Raw genomic sequence first — 25,781 nt, forward strand, 5'->3', positions numbered from 1 at the left:
GTGAATTGAGTCCATGCCCTTATACTAGTGTTATCCTTAAGCTAATAGATATCTGAGTTATTTCAAACATGCAAGCTTCCTCCAAAATAAATCTGTTATCTTAAATATTCAACCAATAATATTTTCAGCCTTCATTGCATATAAGCTTTCTGATTCTGATTAGTACAAAACAATGTTGAGCTTTGAAGATGTTGCAGTCATAGATTCGGAAACATTTTTAGCTCGGCTGTTTTCGGACAAAACCCGAGGTATTGTCATAGCCAGCTCGTTGTCCGACGTCCAACGTCCGTCATCGTCGTGCTAAAACCATAACATTGTCTCTAAAATCAAAGTGCTTCCACTTTAAACTTTGAAACTTCATATGTAGATGCACCTTGATGAGTTCTACAGGCAACACCCATTTTTGGGTCACTAGGTCAAAGGTCACTGTGACCTCTAAAAAAAATATAAAAAAATTCTGACAAGCTTTCATTTATTCAAAACTGCACTTGCAGCCGAGCGTGGCACCCGTTATGCGGTGCTCTTGTTAGTGAAGGCAGTTAATCTACATATAATAGTCTGGATGTGAAGCAAAAAACCTGGATGATAAAATGTATCAGGCTTCTAGAACCATCCGAAAACTATAACACATTTGAAGAAAAATTAAGCGGCACCTTTCTTACAATTAAAATTTAAATAAATTTATTAACAAAAATTTAGTTAACCGTTGACATAAATTGCCCTTTGGTCCTTTCGTGCGAGGGTCACACAATTAAGCAAATTTCAATTTACACAAAGTTACACAATGACATTTGCAGCATTGTTCATGATATTGACCTTTGTTTATGTTCTCATTAAACATATTTACAAGCAAATTATACCAACCATATTTATTTTACGACTACAACGATTAAACAACACATTGCTTCAGTTAACTAGTTTAATGACACCCTTCCAATATATTTTGCCTCCCAATAAACATCACAAGAATGTAATAGAATGCTGCTGCATAAAGTATTTACTAACAGATCTATTTAATATATTATACAAGTAAAAAGTGGGATATAATGGCCGCAGCTTTAAACAGAAAAACAGCCGGTGGTAACCACTAGCCCCGAAAGATCAGCTATTCACTCGTGGAAACCGGCTACTTTAAAAATATGCCTACAGGGGGTGGATGAGCACACATTAAAATTACAGATGTGAAGTAACACCGTTATAGCAGAAACACCCCCTGCCTAAAATAAAATAATGCTATTGCTCATCAAGCGACCGAACTAGGAGAAACCATATACTTGACTGGGCTAAACCTAGTTCTGCCAATCGCTTGACCATTGAGAATCGCTCCACTTGCGATCACACTTTTACATGACTCTTAATATCAATGATCGCTTTTATTTACGATCACACTTTTACATGACTCTTTTAATATCAATAATCGCTACACTTGCGATCACACTTTTACATGACTCTTTTAATATCAATAATCGCTACACTTGCGATCACACATCAATAATCGCTACACTTGTGTCATCACACTTTTACATGACTCTTTTAATATCAATAATCGCTACACTTGCGATCACATTTTTACATGACTCTTTTTATATTAATAATGGCTACACTTGCCATCACACTTTTACATGACTCTTTTAATATCAATAATCGCTACACTTGCGATCACACATCAATAATCGCTACACTTGTGTTATCACACTTTTACATGACTCTTTTAATATCAATAATCGCTACACTTGCGATCACACTTTTACATGACTCTTTTAATATCAATAATCGCTACACTTGCGATCACACCTTTACATTACCCTTTTAATATCAATAATTGCTCCACTTGCGATAACACTTTTAAATGACTCTTTCAATATATCAATAATAGCTACACTTGCGATCACACTTTTACAACCAGCGATACCACCTTTTCACACACTTACTCGGACATTAAAATACCAATCATCGCTCAACCAGCGATTTGACACCTAAATGTTTTTCCCCTACAGTATTGCTACTACAGTCTACTCTCGTTATCTCGAAGTCGGTGGGAACAAGAAAAAATATTGAGATTACGAGAGTTCGAGATATCCGATTAGGCGTTTTCAACGAAAAAATGAGACGACAATTTACCTTGTTTTTAACATCTATATACTTGCTAAGTGGTCTAACTAAAGCCGTCACCATGTGGCATAATACTCTCTACTACCCTATCTATTACCTAATAATATACACGTTTTTAGGAGGCACGATTGTATTTGCTATTTAAATGCTTACAAGAAATATCTTTAAAAAAGATATACGGCGTTGACTGTGGTCGATGTTTATGAACGATCAAAAGTTATCTCTATGAGATAAAAAGTAGCGGATGCCTTTTTCTGCGCAGTTCTTAGCTACATCACAAGCAAATCAATTACGGGGTGTTGCGCCAGATTTCGTGGCTTATTTTGCTTTATGTGATGTTATTACTCAGATATCTATATTTACAGAATAGAAAAACACAAGAAACATGAAAATAAATGAGTGCATATAGGTCAGCCGGCAATACTCGAATCTTATTTAATTGCATAATTATAGTGTAGTGAATTATTGTGCTCATGCTTAATAAACTGGTCTAAATGGATAAATATTTCTAATTAATTTTATCAAAATTGGTCCTTATCATGCAAATGTTGAAAACATATTAAAAATCGATGATTGACATACCACAATAATATCGCCGAATATCTTTATTTAGTATCTTTCTGATCAAAACAGACTTCAAGTGCACAAAGTTTACGAGACAGCGTTTATATAAAGATTTCTGCAACTGACCGCAAACTGACCTTGATACCTTGCGGATTGGAATGCAATGCATTAAAGTTAGGTAACAATTCTGCTGCTGAAACGACGGCTTGTTTACGCCAACTGTACACGACCAAGGCAACAGCTGTGCCTAAAATATTGATATATCGACAAAGCGACTAAACAAACTATTTACTCCATCAGACAAAATAGCATAGATTCCAATTTTTTCCTTCAATGAAAAGATCGCAACCCCTTCTGCGAACTCCGGTGATGAACTGTATATAAACTCTGACTTTCACACACTGGCCGCGTATTGACCGAAACCTCGCGGGTTGAAATGCAATGCAAGTAAGTACTAAATATGAGAATATAGCCTTTAGTATAAACGCTTTTGCGCTGGTAATTCTCTGAAAATAAAAGGTGAACGCACAAACTGTATTTATGTCGAAAATTGATTGTAAAACTGTTCTATCTATTGAGCCTTTTCATTAGAGATAAAATTGTTTCATGCAGTAAAACAGTGTTACAAAGACGCGGATATGTTTCCAATGTTCTGGTGTTATACTCAAATCAGCCAATGGAATAAATGAAGTGTATTCATTCGTACCTAGCCGTGGGAAATTTTATTTGAATATTATTGGACACTTACAAAGGTCAAGTCAGGGTGAAAAGCTGGCTAAATACAGCTTACGCCGAAAAATGAGGTTTTACGTGTTACTGAATTGCATGAAAACACACGGTTATCATTTTCTAAACTGTCGAGTAAACATCTGGTTAAGTTGCTATTTAAAGTTATGATGCAATCGACGTCCAATGAAGACGAGAGTTTTTTATCTGAACATGAGTAAATCACGTTCGGGAATACTGAACTGTACATGTACATTTTGTAGTTTGAAATGCAAAGTTCAATCGATTATTAGTACAGGATAAAATAAACCCACAGATTATAAAGTGACAGGCCTCACTCAAGTGTTAATGGCTAACAACATGACACACGTGTGTTCATTGATGCAATTAACGAATCAATTATCTACCGCACAGTATCGGGAGCAGCGTGACGGTGAAGTATCAAAGAAAAAATTTCTGACCTTTGCCGACACTGGGACAGTTATTCGCACTTCGAGATAAACCACAGTAAATACATGTAAAATCGGGACTCAGGACAAATTTTTATATCGAGATATCGAATTATTCGACATAACGAAAATCGAGATATGCAATGTTTATTAATATAGATAAAAAAGGAAAAAAGTTGGGACATCGAGCTTACTTTGACATATTGAGAAAATCGAGATATCCGATGTCGAGATAACGAGAGTTGACTGTATTTTTTTAAGCTTAATCTTTGATAACTTGGAATTATCCGAAAGGACTAGGTTGATATACTATGCATGTAGCCCAGAGTCCATTAGAGTAAATGTGTTGAGTCATTGCTGCTAAGACTAGCTCGGAGAGATAAATGTTTTAGAATAAATGTGCATGCCCATCCTACCCTCAGAAAACATAATTTTTCAGCACTGCCACAGTATGGCAAATAAAATAAACGAGACATATATGACAATTAAATAACCAGACATATTTAAAATAAAAAAAAGCTCAAATGACAATAAAATAACAGACATATTATATTAAAATATAAAAACCGACGACATATTGAATTTTCGCATATGGAAGCTACAAAATTACTGTGCACTATATAAACACAAGAGAGTTTGTTGGTCATGGCAAAATGCATGTGCACTATATAAACACATGACAGTGCATTGGTCAGTTGTATCACTCAAGACATTCCAAGCGCCATATCAGGCTGTCTGAGGGAAAGTTCCGCCCAAGTTGTACAAGACCAAGGTTGGCCCCATCTCGATCGTTTGTGAGAATGTTGCCTGGCCCCGGCACCAAAATGGGCTTGGATGTGGGCCATCTGATTATAGGAGCCCGCCAGGAGCCAGTGTACATTTACTGGAAATAAAAAACTTTCCGGCAGAATCATATAACTAAAATGTTAAGTCCACATTTCTGCAAGATATGGTTTTAAATCAACTCTGTGCATCTTCAACTGTGGACATCTGACCAGTCTCGATATTAATCAGGATGCGGTGGGTGTTTTTTTTTGGCGATCTCATAATTTTTCTTTAAACATTTTAAATGTCAATTATTCATTTTTTTATTAAAATGTTTTCAGTAGTAATTACATTCCAAACGATTTACAACTATGTTAAAATAAATTAATAAAAGATAAACAACTATGATAGAATAAAATAATACATGTAAATAATTATTTCCCACAATGTATCTGTTTTTATGAAATTGTATGGTATTTACAGTTTTTGATTATGAAATATATTACCATGATGAGTTATTTCAGCTTATATAATTCTTATATGCGCACAGAAAAATAATGTAGATGAATGTGGTATAATTTTGTATGATTGTGCTTGCGAAAGCAGGTTTAAAAATAAATTGTTGTGAAAATACCACACTTTTGTCATTTTGGTCACCCTATTGGCCACCATCTTGGCAGCCATTTTATGTTTTTTGCAGCAAGAGCACTTTTGTGGTATTTAATTCCTCCAGGATGTTGATATATACCTAAACGAACAATTCAAGTGAAAAAAGATGAGTATTCCAAAAATATAGGGAATAAAGGAAATTTTGTACTTTTGACAGCCATGTTGGTGGCCATTTTGGATTTCTAGCAAAATGCTCAATGATGCCAAAGTGGCATCCGATGGATTTAGGTTCTAGAGATGTTGGGGAATAATAATACAGCCAACCAATTTATGCGTACTATAACTTAAGGTCAACCCAAAAATCAGGGTTTGACATCTAGACTATAATATTTCTCTCAACGAATGCATATTTGTAAAGAAACCGTTCTTTTATTTCCTGTGCAAATTGAATGAAAAATAATGAACACATCATTTCAGGACCATTTTCTCGGATCTGATACATACGAGACGGAGAAGCCGTTATACAAGAAGCATTTGTACGATGCAATCACTGAGTACGAGACCAATCTGGTGATATCCCATGAGGCGGATCCTGCATGGAGAAATGCAGTCTTGTCCAATACGCCATCGCTGCTAGCTCTCAGGTAATAGACGCTTGCATAAATGTCAATCATGTTTTTATTAGTCTGCAAAATTAACCAATCATCGCATTTGGACTTCATGTGTGATGCTGTGAGTATTTTAGAAGAAATTTCATTTGCTCATGCATTTGGTTTGTTTTCCAAAGGGCAGATGGTAATGATTGTGTTTTTTGAATGACTTAACATTAATCCTTTAGCAAAATTTTGAGAGAAGCTTAACAGGTTTTTGGCAAAACACGGATCTGTCTTTTGCATTTTCATGTGTGTGGCTAAACCCCTGATCTGTCTTGCATTTTTATGTGTGTGGCAAAACCCGGATTTGTCTTTTGCATTTTCATTTGTTAAAAGTTTTAAAAATCTCAGTCATTATAAAAGAATGATGTTTGAAGGCTTACACTTAGTAAGGCACTTGTTTGTCAGTTGTCTAAGTAAAACTTATGCTTGAAATATTTTAACAAACCATAAAAATTCCAAACAAACAAAAGCAAGTGGATTAAGCTAAACATTTACTGATCAAATGGTTGACCATATACATGTTTTCAACTTGACTTCAATTTTGATATATGGAAAATACCCTCTTAAATATTTGTCTGTTTCTATCTTAAACCATAGAATGGAGCTAATGAAGCAAATTCTTTTTGAAAAGGTACATCCGAAGAAAAGTGAAAATGGCTATGTGCAAACAGCATAAAACCAGAACAGCCTAGGAGTAACTCGCTGTCTGTTCAGGTTTTATGCTGTTTGCTGCTCATCAGAATCTAAGGGTTGGAAATGAAGCCTTTAAAACTTGAATCTAGGAAGAAAGGTCTTTAATTAAATGTAACTTTCTTAGGGACTACAAATGTGTTAAAATACGAATCTAAGTTGTAAAGAGATTACCTCATGAGATACACTGTTAGGTTTCTACTCAAAACATGTTTACAGGATTGACATATTATGATACCCCCACAAACAAAGTTTAGGGGGGTATATAGGAGTGAGCTTGTCTGTTGGTTCGTCGGTCCATATTAAGTGTCCGCTCTATATTTCAAGTTGTTTTCATCCGATCTTCACCAAACTTGGTCAGATGTTGTATCTAGATGATGTCTAGGGCAAGTTCGAATATGGGTCATGCTGGGTCAAAAACAAGGTCACGGGGTCACTTGGAGTGTTTCAAACATTGAGCATATTGTGTCTGCTCTCTAATTCAAGTAGTTTTCATCAAAGCTTCACCAAACTTGGTCAGAAGTTGTATCAAGATGATGTGTAGGTCAAGTTCGAACATGGGCCATGCCGGGTCAAAAACAAGGCCATGGGGTCACTCAGTGCGTTTTAAACATAAAGCATGGTGTCTGCTGTCTTTTGTGAAGACAACATGCAAAATATACTGTGTCAATGCTGCATGTGGGGGTATTCGTCACGTCTGTGACAAAGCTCTAGTTATGAATAAAGTCTTCTTATGACTCTGTATTTCACATCAAATATTTCTGTTCATTGCCAGGAACGTGTTTGATGATGGTTCGGACGAATACAAAATAATCATGCTGAACAAACGATTCCTCACATTTAGAATTGTCAAGGTAGGTCTATCAGTGTTGATAACATTTGAATTGTGTATAATGTTTGAACATTTTGGATGTGATATTTATTCAGATTAATTAGATAATCTGCTCACTTCTTTGATGCTTTTAACCGAAAATATATGCACAATGAGTTGATTGCTTATGATGCTTTTAAAGGTAATTTTGAATCATTAATTGTATGCTTTATTTTTGTTTAATTAATAATTTATACACAAACATTTGAATATGTTTGTTTGACATTTGTTATCTTAAGAGTATTAATTAACCAATTATTGTCAAAGTTATGTTAGGTCCAAAATAAATTTTCATCAGTATTAAATTATATAAATATGATCGAAAGTGTATTATCAAACAAATTAACAAATTATTGAAACATCCATCATATCAATCATGCTGTAACAATCCAAACATATTCGTTAACCCTGTCCCGCTCATTAGCAATGTGAAAATGGATATATGCAACCAGCATGATCAAGAGCAGCCTGTGCATAACTCGCAGTCAGTTGAGGTTTATGCTGTTTGCTTCTCATCAATGTCTTAGGTTTGAAAATGAAGCACGTAAAACTTAAATCTAGTAAGAATGGTAAATTTAATTTTTTTTTTTTAACGGAATACAAACGCAGTCAAGCGCATATCTGAGTGTAATGGGTTGATATATTGGTAAATCCATATCTACCCACCAGGTAAATAGTTAATATATTGGTTATCCCTTATCTCCCCACCAGGTAAATAGCTAATGTATTGGCAAACCCATGTCTCCCCACCAGGTAAATCGTGAGTGTGTGAGAGGGCTATGGGCCGGCCAGCAGCAGGAGTTGATATTCCTGCGCAATCGCAACCCCGAGCGTGGCAGCATCCAGAATGCCAAGCAGGCCCTGCGTAACATGATCAACTCCTCATGTGACCAGCCAATTGGCTATCCTATCTACGTGTCGCCACTGACAACCAGCTACTCCTCCACCAATGAGCAGTACACCTCAGTTGTAGGGGGAGAGTTCATTATTGCCAATGTCAAACGTTTCTTTACAAATGCATGGCAAAGGTAGGTTCCTTAAAAATATTCTTAAAATAGTTTGTCATGCCCCCGGATCGAAAGATCGGGGGTATTGGCCTGTCTGTCTGTCATTCATTCATTAATTGTGTGTGTTACCTTGGTTAAAATTTTGCAATAACTTTTGCATTATTGAAGGTAGCAACTTGATATTTGGATGCATGTGTATCTCATGGAGCTGCACAATTTGAGTGGTGAAAGGTCGAGGTCATCCTTCAAGGTCAAAGGTCAAATATATGGCTTCAAAGCGGCGCAATAGGGGGCATTGTGTTTCTGACAAACACATCTCTTGTTTTAATATCATAAATACGTTACCTGTTATCTCTAGCTTACCCCTTTCCAAGGGAGTTATTTCATCCGGAAAATATTCAAGCGCTGGGAATCGTCCACCTCTATAAGAATCCAAATCAGGTTAAACATAGTACAATGCAACCTAACAGGAAATCAAGAACCACAACTCATCTTTCCTTTCCGGATAAAACCATGTGCACGCCTATTTTAGGCTCAGGACTTATGTGTTCTTTTCACTGTGTTTTTGGCGGAGTTTAAAAGGATAAAGTTTATTTATCTTTTATTTGTATCATTCGGTTTATATTTCTATACTTTTTGTTGCAGTAATTGTCATATTTCTGCTTTTGCTGGGTTTCTTTGTTTGCATCGTCGCTCATGTACATGACGTCATGAGCACGTGAACCACGAGGAATTCGTGCCTATTCCCCAATAAGTAATTGAGGTCAATTGGACAGCGTTCTTTGTGTTTACATTTTGTGGTTTAACTTTTTATTTGAATTTATAATCATTAATTTGTTTTTTTGTAGGTTCTTTCTGTTTCTTTTATTTCAGAATGAACTTACAGGATAGAGGTTCTTGTGGTCATATCAAAGCAAGGTGGGATTCCCACGATACTTGCTTGGCATGTACCGGTTGCACATTTAATAACAAATGTGCGGTTTGCGATTTGTGGGCTTACGACGTATGGACAAAAGCAGGTCGCCGGAGGACGTCGATCAGCCGCAAACGCAACGAACCTCCATCCGACGTTGATTACCCGGTGACTCCACTGGTCAAGGATGACCAGCGGTTTTGTCAGTCACCGGGTACCGGGCAAGATGGTGTTGTTGTCAGTCGATCGTCATCAGATCTTATGACTCACACCATGCATACCGGCGACATTGATCATGGAACGACTGGATCAATGTCAGACCACATGGCAGCCGCCATTCTACGGTCTTTGTCCGGTGACGTAACCGGTCATAATATGACCGGCCGGTCACCGGTCCGGTCCGGTCACCGGTCATGTCACCGGTCCGGTCCGGTCCGGTCATGTCACCGGTCCGGTCCGGTCACCGGTCCGGTCACCGGTCCGGTCCGGTCACCGGTCCGGTCCGGTCACCGGTCCGGTCCGGTCACCGGTCCGGTCCGGTCATTGATCACCGGTCCGGTCCGGTCACCGGTCCGGTCCGGTCCGGTCACCGGTCAACAGTCATCAGTTGGGCCTGCCACCGATAACACCAATCGCCGGTCAAGAAGAACTCGGTCTTCATCATCGGCGTATTCTTCTACATCCGATTCGTCGTCGAATACATCGTCTTCATCAAGGAGTGGACATCGGACACGCTCTTCTTCGTCGAGCAGTTATCATCGTCGCGGCGCTCATAAGCGATCACGTCGTCACTCACGGAGACGGTATTCCAAAAAAATCTCGATCACATCGCAGCCGATCCACATCTCGACAGCGCAGCCGATCCAGATCTCGACATTGCAGGAAACGAGGACGTCGGCAACGTTCACGTAGACAGCATCGGACTTACCATACGTATAGTCGTTCACCATCGTGTTCCGTTATGGAATCGCATGTTTCCATGCCAAATGTGTCGGTTCCAACGTTGACTGCCACACGTATTGCATCTTCAGGAGCTCATCTCACTACTACGGCGTCAGTGTCAACACCACGAGTATCATCTACAGTATCTAGTCGTGTACTCCCTACAGCTACCCTGTCGAATCCTGATACACTATGGATACAGAATTCAGCGGGACATTTTGTACCGGTCAATGCTGATAATTTACCTTCTTCCGGTTTACATTATCAGTTTACTGACGTCGGGGATGATCATTCGCTGTTACCAGACAATTACAATCCGGTACAAGATATTCTCACTTCTGTTCCTGCTGATTCTATACAAACCGCTGGTGTTGTAGAGAGTGAGGCTGATTCAGATGCAGAATCTAATGTTGAGACGGATCAATATTTAGCTCCGATTGGTCAGATCTATGAACTGATGTTTCGTACTCTTGGTGAAGATTACTGTCCAAGACCTGCTGAACTGTCTTCAAATGCGACGATTTCTGTGACAGAACAACTTTTTCGTACATTTGATCCCAACAGGGTTATTAAGTCGACGGCTCGTCCTGACCCACGACTTCCCATTGGTTCTACTGTTCTATCTGTTCTTCAATCATTGGAATCAGCTAATAAGACTATTCCAAAACGAGGAGAAACATGGAAAATTCCTAAGGAACTAGCTGATCCAAAACACCAGGAAGGTAGTAAAAGTTACAAACCTCCTGTACCACATGCAACATCTGGGTTGGATTTTTCAAAACTTCCGGTTCCAGATCCGGACATAAGCAAGCTATCTCTTGTAATGCCAAGTGGTTCCAATTCAGTTTCTGTTCCGTTTTCAATGTTGGAAACTTGGGAAATGAGGGAACGTAGATCATTAGGTTTGACTAACCAAATTGACTTCATGCTAGCGACAATTTTACAAATGGTGTGTGATTGGTCGGAATCTGTTCCGGAGGAACTCCGTGATTTGTTAATTCATCTCTCACGGACCACACTGGCCTTATCTCACACTTCTGCTTCTTCAATGTCCGAGATGCTAAGGATTCGTAGAGATCTTATCCTTACTTCTTTACCTAAAGATTTTCTGTTGGAACCTGGTATGAACTCGCTCAGAACAGCTCCTCTCACATCAGGGTTTCTTTTTGGTGGAAGGATACAAGAAGCAATCACAGCTGACAAGGATGACCAACTTCATGCTTCTTTAGCTAGAAACAACTCTGGACAACGCCAAGGGGTCTTTAAGCATCCTGCTTCTAGGCCACCAGCAGTTCCAGCATTCAAGACGGCTAAGAGAAATAACCTTTTCTCTAAAAAGCCTTCTTTTAATCCACGGTCAGGTCCTAATAGGCAGTCTTCCTATAACAGACCTTCTTTGTCACACAAGTCTTCTAATAAAGATTCTGGGAAAAAGGGCAAACCCAAGCCGGGACAGAGGAATTTCAAACCTTCTACCGGCAGGGGCGCACCTCCTGCTTATCAGCCCTAGGTCCCTTCCCTTTCTACCGCCACAACCTCCGATGCCGGAAATACCAGTCGGGGCCAGACTTTTCCACTTCTCAAATCGATGGCTTCAAATTACTTCAGACGCATGGGTTCATTCTCTTGTGACAAAAGGCCTGACTTTTCAATTCGAAAAAAGGCCTCCACTTTCTCGCGTCCCTATAGAGCTGGTATCTCGGCATCCACATATTCCAGAGTCCATTTTCGGGCTCTTGGAAAAACAGGCGGTAGAAAGGGTTCAAGATCCTTATTCTCCAGGATTTTACAGTCGTCTTTTTCTTGTTCAAAAGAAAAATGGTTCCTGGAGACCAGTAATAGATTTAAAAGTGTTCAACATGTATCTCCTCAAACCAACTTTCAAAATGGAGACTCCTTCTTTCATACGGGAATCCATCAAACCCCTGCACTGGGGGGTGTCTTTGGATCTGGAAGATGCTTACTTCCATGTTCCTATACATCCCAACTACCGAAAGTACTTGCGATTCGCCTTTCAAGGCCAAGTCTACCAGTTCCGGTCTATGCCTTTCGGGTTGGCGACAGCCCCACGAGTTTTTACCAAACTAATGTCGGCAGTCGGATCACACCTCAGAGTTCACGGGATTATTCTTCTTCAGTATTTCGACGACTGGCTCTTACACCAGCTCGATCGTCAATTGCTTCTGTACAACCTAGAATTCTCTTGGAAGGAGCTCCTCTCGTTAGGGCTCCTTCTCAATGCAGACAAATCAGACCTCATTCCTTCACAGGACTTTACGTTTGTGGGAATGAATTTCTTGACCCACATCAATCGGGTCAGAGTGTCTATTCAACGTATATCAGACCTTCTGATGAAGGTCAACTGGGTTTTGTCCCAATCTCATATAACAGCTCAAGAATTCCTCTCTCTCAACGGTATCCTGAGCTCAGTAGCAGACTTTGTGCAGTTGGGACGTCTCTTCCTACGTCCTCTTCAGCACTATCTCTCAGCTTGTTGGAAATGGTCTCCAGGCAATCTATTAACACAGATTCCAATCCTTCCCTCCTTAAGGTCTCATCTTCAGTGGTGGCTAGACGAGGAGACTCTGTTGGCAGGAGTACCCCTTCTTCCCCCGCAACCGTCATTATATCTAATAACGGATGCGAGCAAGGAAGGGTGGGGTGCTCACCTGGAACCTCTCAGTCTGATAATTTCAGGGTTGTGGTCTCATCAGGAATCTCACCTTCATATCAACAATCTAGAAATGCGAGCAGTATTTCTAGCTGTATCTCATTTCCAATCACATCTTCGAGACTCTTGTGTGATGGTGTCAACAGACAACACATCTGTGGTGGCTTACATCCAGGCACAGGGGGGAACACATTCTCAATCCCTGTATCTGGAAACCAGAAAATTACTTGTTCTTTGCAAAACACTCAACATTCATCTGCTGGCAAAATATATACCAGGTCGCCTCAACGCCCTGGCGGATGGTTTGTCTCGCAAACACCAGTTACTTCCATCGGAGTGGACACTTCATCAAGAAGTGACCAACCAGATCTTTTTCAAGTTCGGTTATCCCCTGGTCGATCTATTTGCAACCAGACACAATCACAGACTTCCTCTGTATGTGAGTCCAGTTTACGATCCAGCAGCGTGGGCAATCGACGCGCTTTCGTTCGCATGGGACCAACTGGACGCTTACGCCTATCCCCCACCCATTCTAATTCCCCAAATATTGGGAAAAATCAGGGTGAGCTCTTGCAGGATACTCCTGATTGCCCCTTGGTGGCCCAGAAGATCTTGGTTCAACGATCTTCTCAGTCTCCTGTACGATTATCCCAGGAATCTTCCTCACAGGTCAGATCTTCTGTCTCAAAGCGGCAGACTACATGCGGACCCAAAAATGTTCCACTTACACGTCTGGCCGTTATCAGGCAATCTTTGCAGAAGAAATGTTTTTCTGTCAGGGCTTCAACCCTCGTTGCTTCGGCAAGGAGAAAATCCACCAGAGCAGTCTATGATGCTCGTTGGAAACTCTTCTCCAATTGGTGTTTTCGAGGGAAAATTAATCCCCTCAATCCCTCTGCTAGATGAATAGCGGATTTTCTCATTTATCTTTTTGATGATAAGAAACTTTCTCTTAGTTCCATCAAAGGATACAGATCTATGATTTCGCATACATTGGCTTTCACTAAGTCTTCACAAGTCTGTGCTGATCCAGCTATTTCAGAACTTGTTCGAGCTATGGAACTTAGTCGTCCTGTATCTCGTACACTTGCTCCTAAATGGGATTTAGCTTGTGTGCTTGGTTCCCTTATTAAGGCTCCCTATGAACCTCTTGATCAGGCTTCATTACAATTCCTAACATGGAAGACCGTTTTCCTTCTTACTATGGCTTCAGCCAAACGGAGAAGTGAAATTCATGCTCTTTCTATCGAGGATAGTCATCTTCGTTTTGACTCTTCTGATGGTTCTGTTACATTGTTGTGTCAGTCAGGATTCCTTGCTAAAAATCAACTCCCCTCTATGGCTTCCAAACCCTTCAAAGTTCCAAGTCTATCTAGAACTTGTGGACATGAAGATGATGATAGACTCCTTTGCCCGGTCAGGGCTTTGAAGTTCTACCTTAAAAAGGTAAAGTCTATTCGAGGTTCTCGCAAGAGACTTTTCATTCCATTAAAAGGGGGGGGGCGATGTGTCTGCGGCTTCTATTTCTCGTTGGATAGCCTCGACTATAAGGAAAGCTTATTCTTCTCTTTCATCGAGGGATTTATCCCTGTTTAAGATAAGACCGCATGAATTAAGAGCTCTTTCGGCTTCGTGGGCTTATATTAATCAGACCCCACTATCTGAAGTGCTTCAAGCTGCTTTCTGGAGGAATCCGACCACCTTCTCCTCTTTTTATCTTCGTTCTCTTGAGTGCCAACAAGACAATTTGTATAAGTTGGGTCCTCTTGTAGTGGCTCAAACTGTAGTTTCTTCTATGGCGTAAGTACACTGGTGCCATCCGAGAATTAAGTACTATACTGTACTAACAAAGATTATAAGAGGACTTGATTCTACTATCTCTGGCTGTAAACCCTCTATATGGGTTTTGCTGTGATGGGAAAAAATATGCGAACCTTCCCGCCGCAGCTGCAAAATCAGCTAGAGATAACAGGTAACGTATTTATGATATTAAAACAAATTTTCTTAAGTAAAATTCATTTTAATTATTAAATACTTACCTGTTATCGGTAAGTCCCACCTCCCACCCCGCTCATCGCCTTTTTATGTTTGCGTAAAGGAAAGATGAGTTGTGGTTCTTGATTTCCTGTTAGGTTGCATTGTACTATGTTTAACCTGATTTGGATTCTTATAGAGGTGGACGATTCCCAGCGCTTGAATATTTTCCGGATGAAATAACTCCCTTGGAAAGGGGTAAGCTAGAGATAACAGGTAAGTATTTAATAATTAAAATGAATTTTACTTAAGAAAATTTGTTTTAACTACCAATAGTTGAGAATTTTGTACCCACATTTTTAGCTCGACTATTATATATGAAATATATATTGTGGAGCTATCATCCTACTCACCTCGGCGTCTGCGTTCCCGTTAGCGTTAGCGTGCAAATGTTAAAGTTTGCCTACTACCCCAAATATTTCCTATGTCCTTTGACATATTGCTTTTATATTTTGCATACTTCTTTACCAACATGACCCCAATCTATAAACAAGAGCAGACAACTGTATCAAGCATTTTGACAGAATTATTGCCCCTTTTATACTTAGAATATGCATATTATTGATAAATCTATGTTAAAGTTTGCGTACCACCTCAAATATTGTCTATGTCCTTTGACATATTGCTTTCATATTTTGCATACTTCTTTACCAACATGATCCCAATCTATAAAAAAGAGCAGACAACTGTATCAAGCATTTTGACAGAATTATGGCCCCTTTTATACTTAGATAATTGAACATTTGGCTTAAATTGCCATAACTTCTTTATTTATGATCACATTTGATTCATACTTTGACAAAACAACACTTATCTAACAAACCACAATGCACTCCACCCAAACCATCCCCCATGCCCCACCCCAGAATTCCCGCCCCCCCCCCCCACAAAAAAAAAAATAAAATTAGTTTTCCTTATTTTTGAAAGATCATCTATTAAATGACCACACACCCACATTATACCCCCCCCCCCCCCCCCCCCCCCCTCTCCATGATGGCTTACGTTATACTGTCAAGCACTCGAAAATAGTCGAGCGCGCTGTCCTTTCACAGCTCTTGTTATTTGTGTACTGGTATCTACAGCTTGGTTGAGGCATATATTGATTGGCCTGTCTGTTTTTCCATTCATCCATCGGTATGAGGTTAATCTTGGATAAAACATTTCATATAGGATCAATAATGCTTGCCCAAAAACTGCATGGATCTTTTGCGCTCTCTGTACACACCCACATCACCTGACCTCATTTTGACATAGGCCATCTTTTGGACTTCAACTTATTTAAAAGGTTCATAATTATTTTAAAGGTTCAAATTCTTTGTTTACCTAAAATGACGAGGTTCGTCTAACAACAATACCACATGCATCAAAGCTTTGATTCTTGTGATGATGTTATCTATGAAACTATCAACACACCCACATCACCCTATTTTGGACTATTTCAGATGGTCCAAATTATTTTTAACCCAGAATAATGCCTTTTATTAGAACTTTAATAATCCTTCATACAAATCTTTTATTCTTGCATAGATGATATCTTCGAACACTTTCAACACACCAACATCATCTGACCTTATTTGACCTTCTCGTAGACCTACTTTCAGATTAAGAGTTGTTCTGTAAATTCTATGTTTGGGTACACCCAAATAATGCATTTTTAACCAGGTTTTCCGAAGGAAAAAACTGGTTATTAGATTGGCGAATGCGGGCGGGCTGGCTGGCTGGCTGGCGGGCTGGCTGGCTGGCGGGCTGGCGGAATAAGCTTGTCCGGGCCATAACTATGTCGTTCATTGTCAGATTTTAAAATCATTTGGCACATTTGTTCACCATCATTGGACGGTGTGTTGCGCGAAATAATTACGTCGATATCTCCAAGGTCAAGGTCACACTTTGAGTTCAAAGGTAAAAAATGGCCATAAAAGAGCTTGTCCGAGCCATAACTATGTCGTTCATCGTCAGATTTTAAAATCATTTGGCACATTTGTTCACCATCATTGGACGGTGTGTCGCGCGAAATAATTACGTCGATATCTCCAAGGTCAAGGTCACACTTTGAGTTCAAAGGTCAAAAATGGCCATAAATGAGCTTGTCCTGGCCATAACTATGTCATTCATTGTGAGATTTTAAAATCATTTGGCACATTTGTTCACCATCATGGGACGGTGTGTCCCACGAAAGAATCACGTCAATATCTCCAATGTCAAGGTCGCCACGACTAAAAATAGATTTAAAAAAAAAAACAAACTTACAAAGGGGGTTAATTTTTTTTGGTCATTTCAAAAGTTCAGTTTGAGTTTTCTCCCTTTATCAGATTTTTTTTTCACAATGAAAACCTGGTTTTGTGACAATTTTGTCCCTTGTTTTTCTAACATCAATACGGCTAACTACAAAGCTTTGATACTTGCATGGATGTTATCTATGAGCACTCTCAATTCACCCACATGACCTGACCTCATTTTGACCTTGGCATTTACCTACATTTGGACTCAGACTCAGACTATTTCAGAAGTCCACAGTATTGTTTAACCCAATTGACTGTTAGATGAACATCAGTACTATTTAATAAAACGTCTTGATGCCGTCATCCAACTCTGCAGACTCACATTACCTGACCCTATTTTGACCTTGACATTGACCTAATTTTCTACTGAGACATATTCTAATAAGCCAATTAATCAATACTGACTAGGCTTCCTCTGGGTCATTAGCGTTTATTGAGAGCAGGATCTTGTTCTTGTTTGCTGTTGTCATTTTCATGTCAGACGTAAAATATGTGGATTGTTGTTGGCATGTTGCTAATTATTACATATGATTCAGCAATAAACAATTAATATTTATTAAGATTTTTATAAGATTTTAATACTCAGATTTTGTTAAAATTTGTAGGTGTTTTATCACCTGTTAAAAGATGACCAAAAATTAATATCTGTTGAATTTTGATCTGTTATGTAAAGGTATGTGCATGCTTGAATGCTTGTCAAGCAATACCTAAATCACTTAATAATACAAATCCTCTACACAGGTACTTTGAAGGATGCAGATATTACTTGTTGCGATAATTGAAATTATTTTCAATGAAAAGAACTGATGTTGTTACTTGTGGCAGGAACTGATATTACTTGTGGCAAGAGCTTTTATAACTTGTTGAAAGAACTGATATTACTTTTGGCAAGAACGTGAATCATCTATATTAATTATACATGTAAGATTATGTTCACTTTTTGCCCCAATTATTCAGTTTACGTCGCCACTGCGGTGCCTCGTGTTCTTCTGGAGGATCGGCCTTTGTGGAGGGAGATATTCCCTACAGCTGCACGCACGCTTCAGCAGCCACCATCCAGGGTCTGTCAGGTAGGGGCTGTCTCAACCCCACAAACCCAGTCTCCAGCCCCCTCGAGTTGGCCCTAACGACACGGGGTAACCGTGGCAGCCTCATATCCACGTCGAGTTCCGCTGCCAGCAAGCCACGGTCTTTGGTCATGCTGGCAGGGTTTATTGGGGAAAGTCAGCCCAAGGAGAAGGAGTTAATCAATCAAAAAGTTAAAGTATGTGGATTTTATATTTGTATATAGATATATATATATTATGTAACTATTCTATTTTGTAGTGATTGTTAAATTATTCTTTAATTGGTTATAATGTATGAATTAATTCTAATACTGTGGTTGTTGAACTTGTGTTAAATTGAAAACCCATTATCTTGCTTCAAACACATTTTATCTGTACAAGCAAGTTATAACATTTTTTTTTAAGTTACAAAGGATTTCTTTCCAATTTCAGATCACAGATGCAAGCTGTGTTCTAGACAGTCTCAATCAAGGCCCCAGGTCTGAGCTACCAGGGCCGTTGCAGGACTGGCGCAGCAGTGGAGGTGTCAATGTCTGGGGAGGTTGGAGCCCTGCAGTGGGTATGGAGGGAACCGTGGTGCACCGCTGGCCCGCCTCCAACTGGGACTGGGAAACCAGGAGGCGTTTCCATGGTGACAAAGCTGTGCTGCTGGTTCAGATTGGGGACCGATACGTTCCCGTGTCTGAATCAGGGGTGCAGCCAATTGGAACAGAGCTGTAACAGGTCATAGGTCACATTGGATAATCAGTACAGAATTGTGAAAGGTCAAGGGTCACAGAAGCTTGAAGGTGTGTAGCCACTTAGTACTGAACTGTGAAAGGGTTTGGAAATCAGACCGCTTGAATCCATCAGTTGGTACAGTTGTTAACATACTGACAGTTCAAAGGTTACAACATAAAGTGTTGTGTGTGCTGGTGTAAGTCTGCGCTATCCTTTTTTCTGAATGACAATCAATGCATAGTTAAATGTGCAGGTTCTTTGAATGGGTGCAGTGGCCAAGGCTATCCCACAATTCCAAATGATAATGTGGTGTTTAGTGTTGCTAAGTTTATTCCAGTTTCTACCAGCAAGACGTCATTTCCTTCAGTTAACATTCCCAAAGAAAATATGACTGAATCAGCATTTCCATGATAGACTGGATGAGATGTAATGTAATGAGAAGTACTTAATGTTGTGCAATAATGCTTGCTCATGAGCATGATATTTTTATGATGTCTATCAGACATTTCATTGACTTGCATATTATGCTTTAAAAAAAGTAATTTCATAGCCTAAAATGGCAAAATAAAGTCCCTACTTGTAGTAAAGATTATGTTCATGCAGCATAAAATGATAAAATGTTGAACTCGGGAATAATACTTTACTGGGAATTATGTAGAAAACCTAAAACATAACAAATTTCCCACATCCGCAATATTTTAACCATAATGAAACGCTTATTGATCTGTTTGACAAAGTTTTATTTTGAGCAAAGGTTTTATTGTATAAAAAACACTCAATTATTAACTTATTTTTAATATTTCAAGGAATATATGTTTTAGCAACATCCAGCTTTGTTATATCTAATATAACAGAATTCTGACTGCATAAAAATTAACATGTTTCAGAAATAACTGAAGTTTTATTGTGAACATAGCACCAGGAATTCTAGTGAATATGATGGTGTAATGTCAGATTTTTTGTTTGCTTAATTTGGACTGTGATATTTGCTGCTACAATGTTGCATTACTGTCTACAAAAGAGCTTTGCACAGAGAATAAATAGATATATATATGTATGATACTAAAGGTATGCTTTAATATGTATGATAGTATTGCATTAATGAATAAATAATTATACCCCCACAAACAAAGTTAAGGGGGGTATATAGGAGTGAACTTGTCTGTCTGTCTGTCCGTCTGTCGGTCAGTATTTAGTGTCAGCAGTCTTATTCAAGTTGTTTTCATCCGATCTTCTTCAAACTTGGTCAGAAGTTGTATCTAGATGATGTCTAGGTCAAGTTTGAATATGGGTCATGCTGGGTCAAAAACTAGGTCATGGGGTCACTCAGTGTGTTTTAAACATTTAGCATGTTGTCCGCTCTCTAATTCACGAGTCTTCATCCAATCTTCACCAAACTTGGACAGAAGTTATATCTAGATGATCTCTAGGCCAAGTTTGAGCATGGTGCTCCCTATTTCAAGTACTTTTCATCTGCTCTTCATGTGGGGGTATTCGTCACGTCTGTGACAAAGCTCTATTTAAACTTCTTTTATTTTCACTTAAATGATGTAATCTCATCACAATGACTTTGCTTTTATTCATTATAAGCAAATTGAAATCATAGCTTGATTGGTTGTTATTATTAGTTTAAATAGCAAAGTGACTTTTTCACAGAGTATGAACTGTGGGGAAAGTATGCCCAATTTTATGCATTGGCGTTTCCTGAAATTTCATACACTGATGACCTGCAGAAAAAAGCAATTCATTCTTAATTTATTGTGTTATTTTCAAGAAATTAATTCAGTTCAGTTTAACATTTAAGAAGAAATACCAAATTGAAAATGGTGCCTTGTCTCTAATGCCAGTTTTGTCAATGAAAACAAATAAATCAATAATCTTAGTATACATACAGAAATTTACCTACATTTTTAGCTTGACTATTATATATGAAATATATATAGTGGAGCTATCCTACTTGACATGGCGTCGGCATTACCGTTTCCGTTAGCGTTAGCGTGCAAATGTTAAAGTTACGTACTACTCCAATTATTTTCATTGTCCCTTGACATATTGCTTTCATATTTTGCATACTTGTTTACCATCATGACCCCAACCTATAAACAAGAGCAGACACCTGTATCAAGCATTTTGACAGAATTATGGCCCCTTTTATACTTAAAATATGCGTATTATTGATAAATCTATGTTAAAGTTTGTGTACTACCCCAAATATTTCCTGTGTCCCTTGACATATTGCTTTCATATTTTGCATACTTGTTTACCATCATGACCCCAACCTATAAACAAGAGCAGACAACTGTATCAAGCATTTTGACAGAATTATTGCCCCTTTTATACTTAGAATATGCATATTATTGATAAATCTATGTTAAAGTTTGACAAAACAACACTTACCTGACATACCACAATGCACTCCACTCAAACCATCCCCCATGCCGCCCCCCCCCCCCCCAGAACCCCCCCCCCCATTTTGTTTTTCTTATTTTTGAAAGATCATTTATTAAATGATCACACACCCACATTATACCCCCCCCCCCCCCCGCACTTGGCTTACGTTATACTGTCAAGCACTCGAATAGTCGAGCGTGCTGTCCTCTGACAGCTCTTGTTCCAGAACTACCTCAGAGAATGAACAGAAAGAGAAGGAAACCATTTTTATGCACACATTTGCTTTGCTTAGCAAAATTTCCTCCTTTTGAAATTTGTGATGAAAAATATTTTTCCTTTAATGTGTTTCAGATATATTTATAGACTTTCTAAGATATTTAGTTAATTATACAGCATACTTCAGCTGTACAAGCTTGAACGATTTCTTTGTGAATTGTCAAAACTCACTGTTTGCTAAAATTAATTGTCCTTTTTGGTTGCTTAAAATACAGTCTTAATTTGAAATGCATTCTTAATTTGTATTTGAATTGATATGTGTAATAGAAGCTTTAGATGCAATCTTAGAATAATTTAAATGGTTTTCTTATCCCTTTACATGTTAGATTTTAGCCTTTAAGATGCATTCAAGTTTTGCAGTCTATTAGAATTGTTTAAATCAAATCAAGTGTGGTACTTTTAATGTAGCATTATCTAAAGCATGGCTGTATTTAAAAAAGAGAAAGATTATTAAAAATAAAAGTTTCCTGTTAGGGATTCTTTCGTAGTTTTACTTCACTAATTATTTAATTTGTGACATGTATCTTCACAAATAAGTATTTTGTCCCGATTTAGAATGTCTATTGAGAGGCTAGTTTACAGTACTTTTTGTTGTTATTTGAATGTTGCATTTATTAAAAGGGAAAAATATAAATACATACTTCAGTATGTTTAATTTGTTTGAATTCATTTTATGCATAAACTTATCAGACCGAAGTGTAGATAATCATCCTTTTTTGTAAAGATAATGGGTCTTGTTCACAAACAGGACCTTACAATGATATTGTGTAATGAGACTTTGTCTCTGTCTTTTAAAAACTTCATTTAAACCAGTGTTTTGTAATTTTATCATTGTCACACATTATGACGTCTCGCTAATTTAGTTGGTGTTTTGTATTAATTTATCAAGTTTATTTAGCTTAGATGACAGAACCTGTGCGTTAATAGTACTATATAGTGCTATAGAGAATGTAGATAAATTTAAGTTGTTTTGAATATTGATAGTATTTTTTTCAAATCACAGTTTTAATATCATATGTAATCATCAATCTAGACTTGAACTAGTGCAATAATTTCTGTATAGATTTCACAACATTATATGTATGTCATTTTGTAGACCCTTAGATTTATGTTTGTATAAAAATTGAACGCTAATGCCATTTTCAGAAATATTTATTTGTTTGTCTGTATATTAAGAACTGTTGTTGAATGTGGTATTAGTTTCTTATTTGCCTTAATTGTTATCACAAAAGATTTAAAATAAAATGATTGAAGACCATATTTATTGTGTTGGTTTCCTTTTTGCATGTGAAATCTCACATTCAATACAGTTAATTTCCTTTGAATAGTTTAAAGCTCACCTGCTTGCTCAGGTGAGCTTTTGTGACCGGTCTTTGTCCGTCCGTCTGTCCGTCCGTCCACATTTGTTCGTCAACACTCTAGAGGCCACATTTATTGTCCGATCTTTATGAATCTTGGTCAGAAGCTTTGTCCCAATGAAATCTCGGTCGAGTTCGAAACTGGGTCGTGTCGGGTCAAAAACAAGGTCACTAGGTCAAAAAAAGAAAAAAATTGTAAACACTGTATACATTTCATGCCCAATCTTCATTTAACTTTGTCAAAATGTTTGTCTTAATAATATGTTGGTTGAGTTCAAAATTGGTTCCGGTCCGTTGAAAAAAATGGCCGCCAGTGGGCGGGGCAGTTTTTCTTATTTGGCTATAGAGGAACCTTGTAAACACACTAGAAGTCACAATTTTTGCCCAATCATCATGAATGTTGGACAAAACATTGGTGTTATTGATATCTCGGACGAGTTCGAAAATGGTCCAGATCGGTGAAAAACATGGCCACCAGTGGGCGGAGCAGTTTTCTCTATATGTATATAGTGAAAACATGTGAACACTCTAGAAGTCACATTTTTGGCCCAATTTTCATGAAATTTGGTTAGAACATTTGTTTCCTTGATATGAGAGTTGAGTTCGAAAATGGTTCCGGTCAGTTGAATAACATGGCTGCCGGGGGGGGGGGGGGGGGAGCAGTTTTCCTTATTTGACTATAGAGAAACCTTGTAAACACTCTAGAAGTCACAATTTTTGCCCAATCATCATGAAAGTTGGTCAAAACATTGGTTTTATTGATATCTCGGACGAGTTTGAAAATGGTCTAGATCGGTGAAAAAATATGGCCGCCAGTGGGCGGGGCATTTTTCTCTATATGTATATAGTGAAAACATGTGAACACTCTAGAAGTCACATTTTTGGCCCAATTTTCATGAAATTTTGCCAGAACGTTTGTTTCCTTGATATGAGAGTTGAGTTCGAAAATGGTTCCGGTCAGTTGAATAACATGGCTGCCGGGGGGGGGGGGCAGTTTTCTCATATTTATATAGTAAAAAAAGCTTGTGAACACTCTAGAAGTCACATTTTTTGCCCAATCATCAAGAAACTTGGTGAAAAGATTGGTTTTATATATATCACATAATTAATGCCATAATTATTGCCTTTAGATTGTCCAAATTTTCATTATATTATACAAAATCATTGTAAACACTCTAGAGGTCACAATTTTGTTTCAGATTATATGAATCTTGGTCATAATATTTTTTTTTGTAAGCAAAGTTTGATGATTGGTCAGGGGGGGTCAACTCAAAATATAGGTCACCAGGTCAAATCTTACAAAAACACTCCATACGCCAGAATTTTGGTTCAATAATGATGAAACTTGACCAGGATGTTTGTCTGGACAATATCTAGGTCAAGTTTGACGTTTGGTAAAGATTGAATGAACCGACTCCTCTCAGGTGAGCGAACTAGGGCCATCTTGGCCCTCTTGTTTATATTCATAATATTGTATGACAATACAGTTTGATGTTTGGTCAGGGGGGGGTCAACTCAAAATATAGGTCACCAGGTCAAATCTTACAAAAACACTCCATACGCCAGAGTTTTGGTTCAATAATGATGAAACTTGACCAGGATGTTTGTCTTGACAATATCTAGGTCAAGTTTGACGTTTGGTAAAGATTGAATGAACCGACTCCTCTCAGGTGAGCGAACTAGGGCCTTTTTGGCCCTCTTGTTTATATTCATAATATTGTATGACAGAGCTAATCCAAAAAGGATTAGAATACAAAAATATGTTTGCGATTGTTTAAATGTGTATTCTTTTGTAAAGCCCACCATATGTTAGCTTGATAGAGCTGTACCAATGGTGAGTGTGTGTTAGTCTGGCTGATTTTGTCAGAACTGTAACTTCCATCATTCATCATGGAATTTTAGAATAACTTACAATAATGTTCAACATTTGCAGATTGCATATTTTGCGTACGACTCGTGACTAGTGACAATGTGACACTTAGATGTTCAAGCCCAAATGGCAAATTATACAGCTGGTTTGAAAAGTAACTTCATCATTTATTATGCATATTAAGAACAATTGGTTTGGAATTCAACTTTATCATTAATTATTCAATTTTCAATTTTGATATTATTTGTGAAATGTTCAGAATGATTGTTTGAAAGAGGCTCAACACTTTTTCTGACAGGAGTAAAGTAAAATATTTTTAACTCAAATGACCACTAAATGTTCATAGTAAGCTGTTGTGGAGTGTGGTCCTCCGGCGTCCTTTGTCTTGTGTAAGTTGTCAATGATTTGCTACATCTACTCCTTTACCTCGGAGGGGATTTTAATGAAACAGAGGAATGACCCTCTTCAAAAAATGTTAAAATCGTTCCGTTCTGATGCATAAGATGGTCACCAGAGCCTAAGACCTATAATACACCCCTCTATATATACGTCTTTGCCAGAGCTTAGCATTTCTAAAGTGGAAACTTTAACAATCTTCTTTGAAACGGCCGAGATCAGACGTTAAATATTTAGTGTGTAAGATTGTCTTGTTGTCCTCTACAAAGACTGTTCAGATAATGCCCTGGGTTAAACCAACGTGCTCATGTTGAGCTGTTGGCATACTCTGATGCCTATCGTCCATACGTGAGTGCATATGCCGTTGGACTTTTTCTTCTCCTGAACCTATCGGCAGATTTTGAAAAAAAAATCA

The 25,781-nt window shown here is 38.2% G+C and overlaps 1 protein-coding gene across 3 annotated transcripts in view; it reads left to right on the top strand.

Moving 5' to 3' along the window:
• LOC127871664 (pecanex-like protein 1) overlaps positions 1-21,483 on the top strand; it is a 69,892-nt gene extending 48,409 nt beyond the window's left edge. For all 3 annotated transcript variants that reach the window (XM_052414787.1, XM_052414789.1, XM_052414788.1), the window contains 5 exons: positions 5,703-5,869; positions 7,347-7,425; positions 8,196-8,470; positions 18,246-18,552; positions 18,788-21,483. In XM_052414787.1, the coding sequence (XP_052270747.1) occupies positions 5,703-5,869; positions 7,347-7,425; positions 8,196-8,470; positions 18,246-18,552; positions 18,788-19,075 (1,116 nt within the window). In that variant the 3' untranslated portion in view covers positions 19,076-21,483. The remainder of the gene's footprint in view (positions 1-5,702; positions 5,870-7,346; positions 7,426-8,195; positions 8,471-18,245; positions 18,553-18,787) is intronic.
• The last annotated feature ends 4,298 nt before the right edge of the window (positions 21,484-25,781 follow it).

Source organism: Dreissena polymorpha, chromosome 3, assembly GCF_020536995.1.
Source record: "Dreissena polymorpha isolate Duluth1 chromosome 3, UMN_Dpol_1.0, whole genome shotgun sequence".
Classification (NCBI taxonomy): Eukaryota; Metazoa; Mollusca; class Bivalvia; order Myida; family Dreissenidae; genus Dreissena; species Dreissena polymorpha.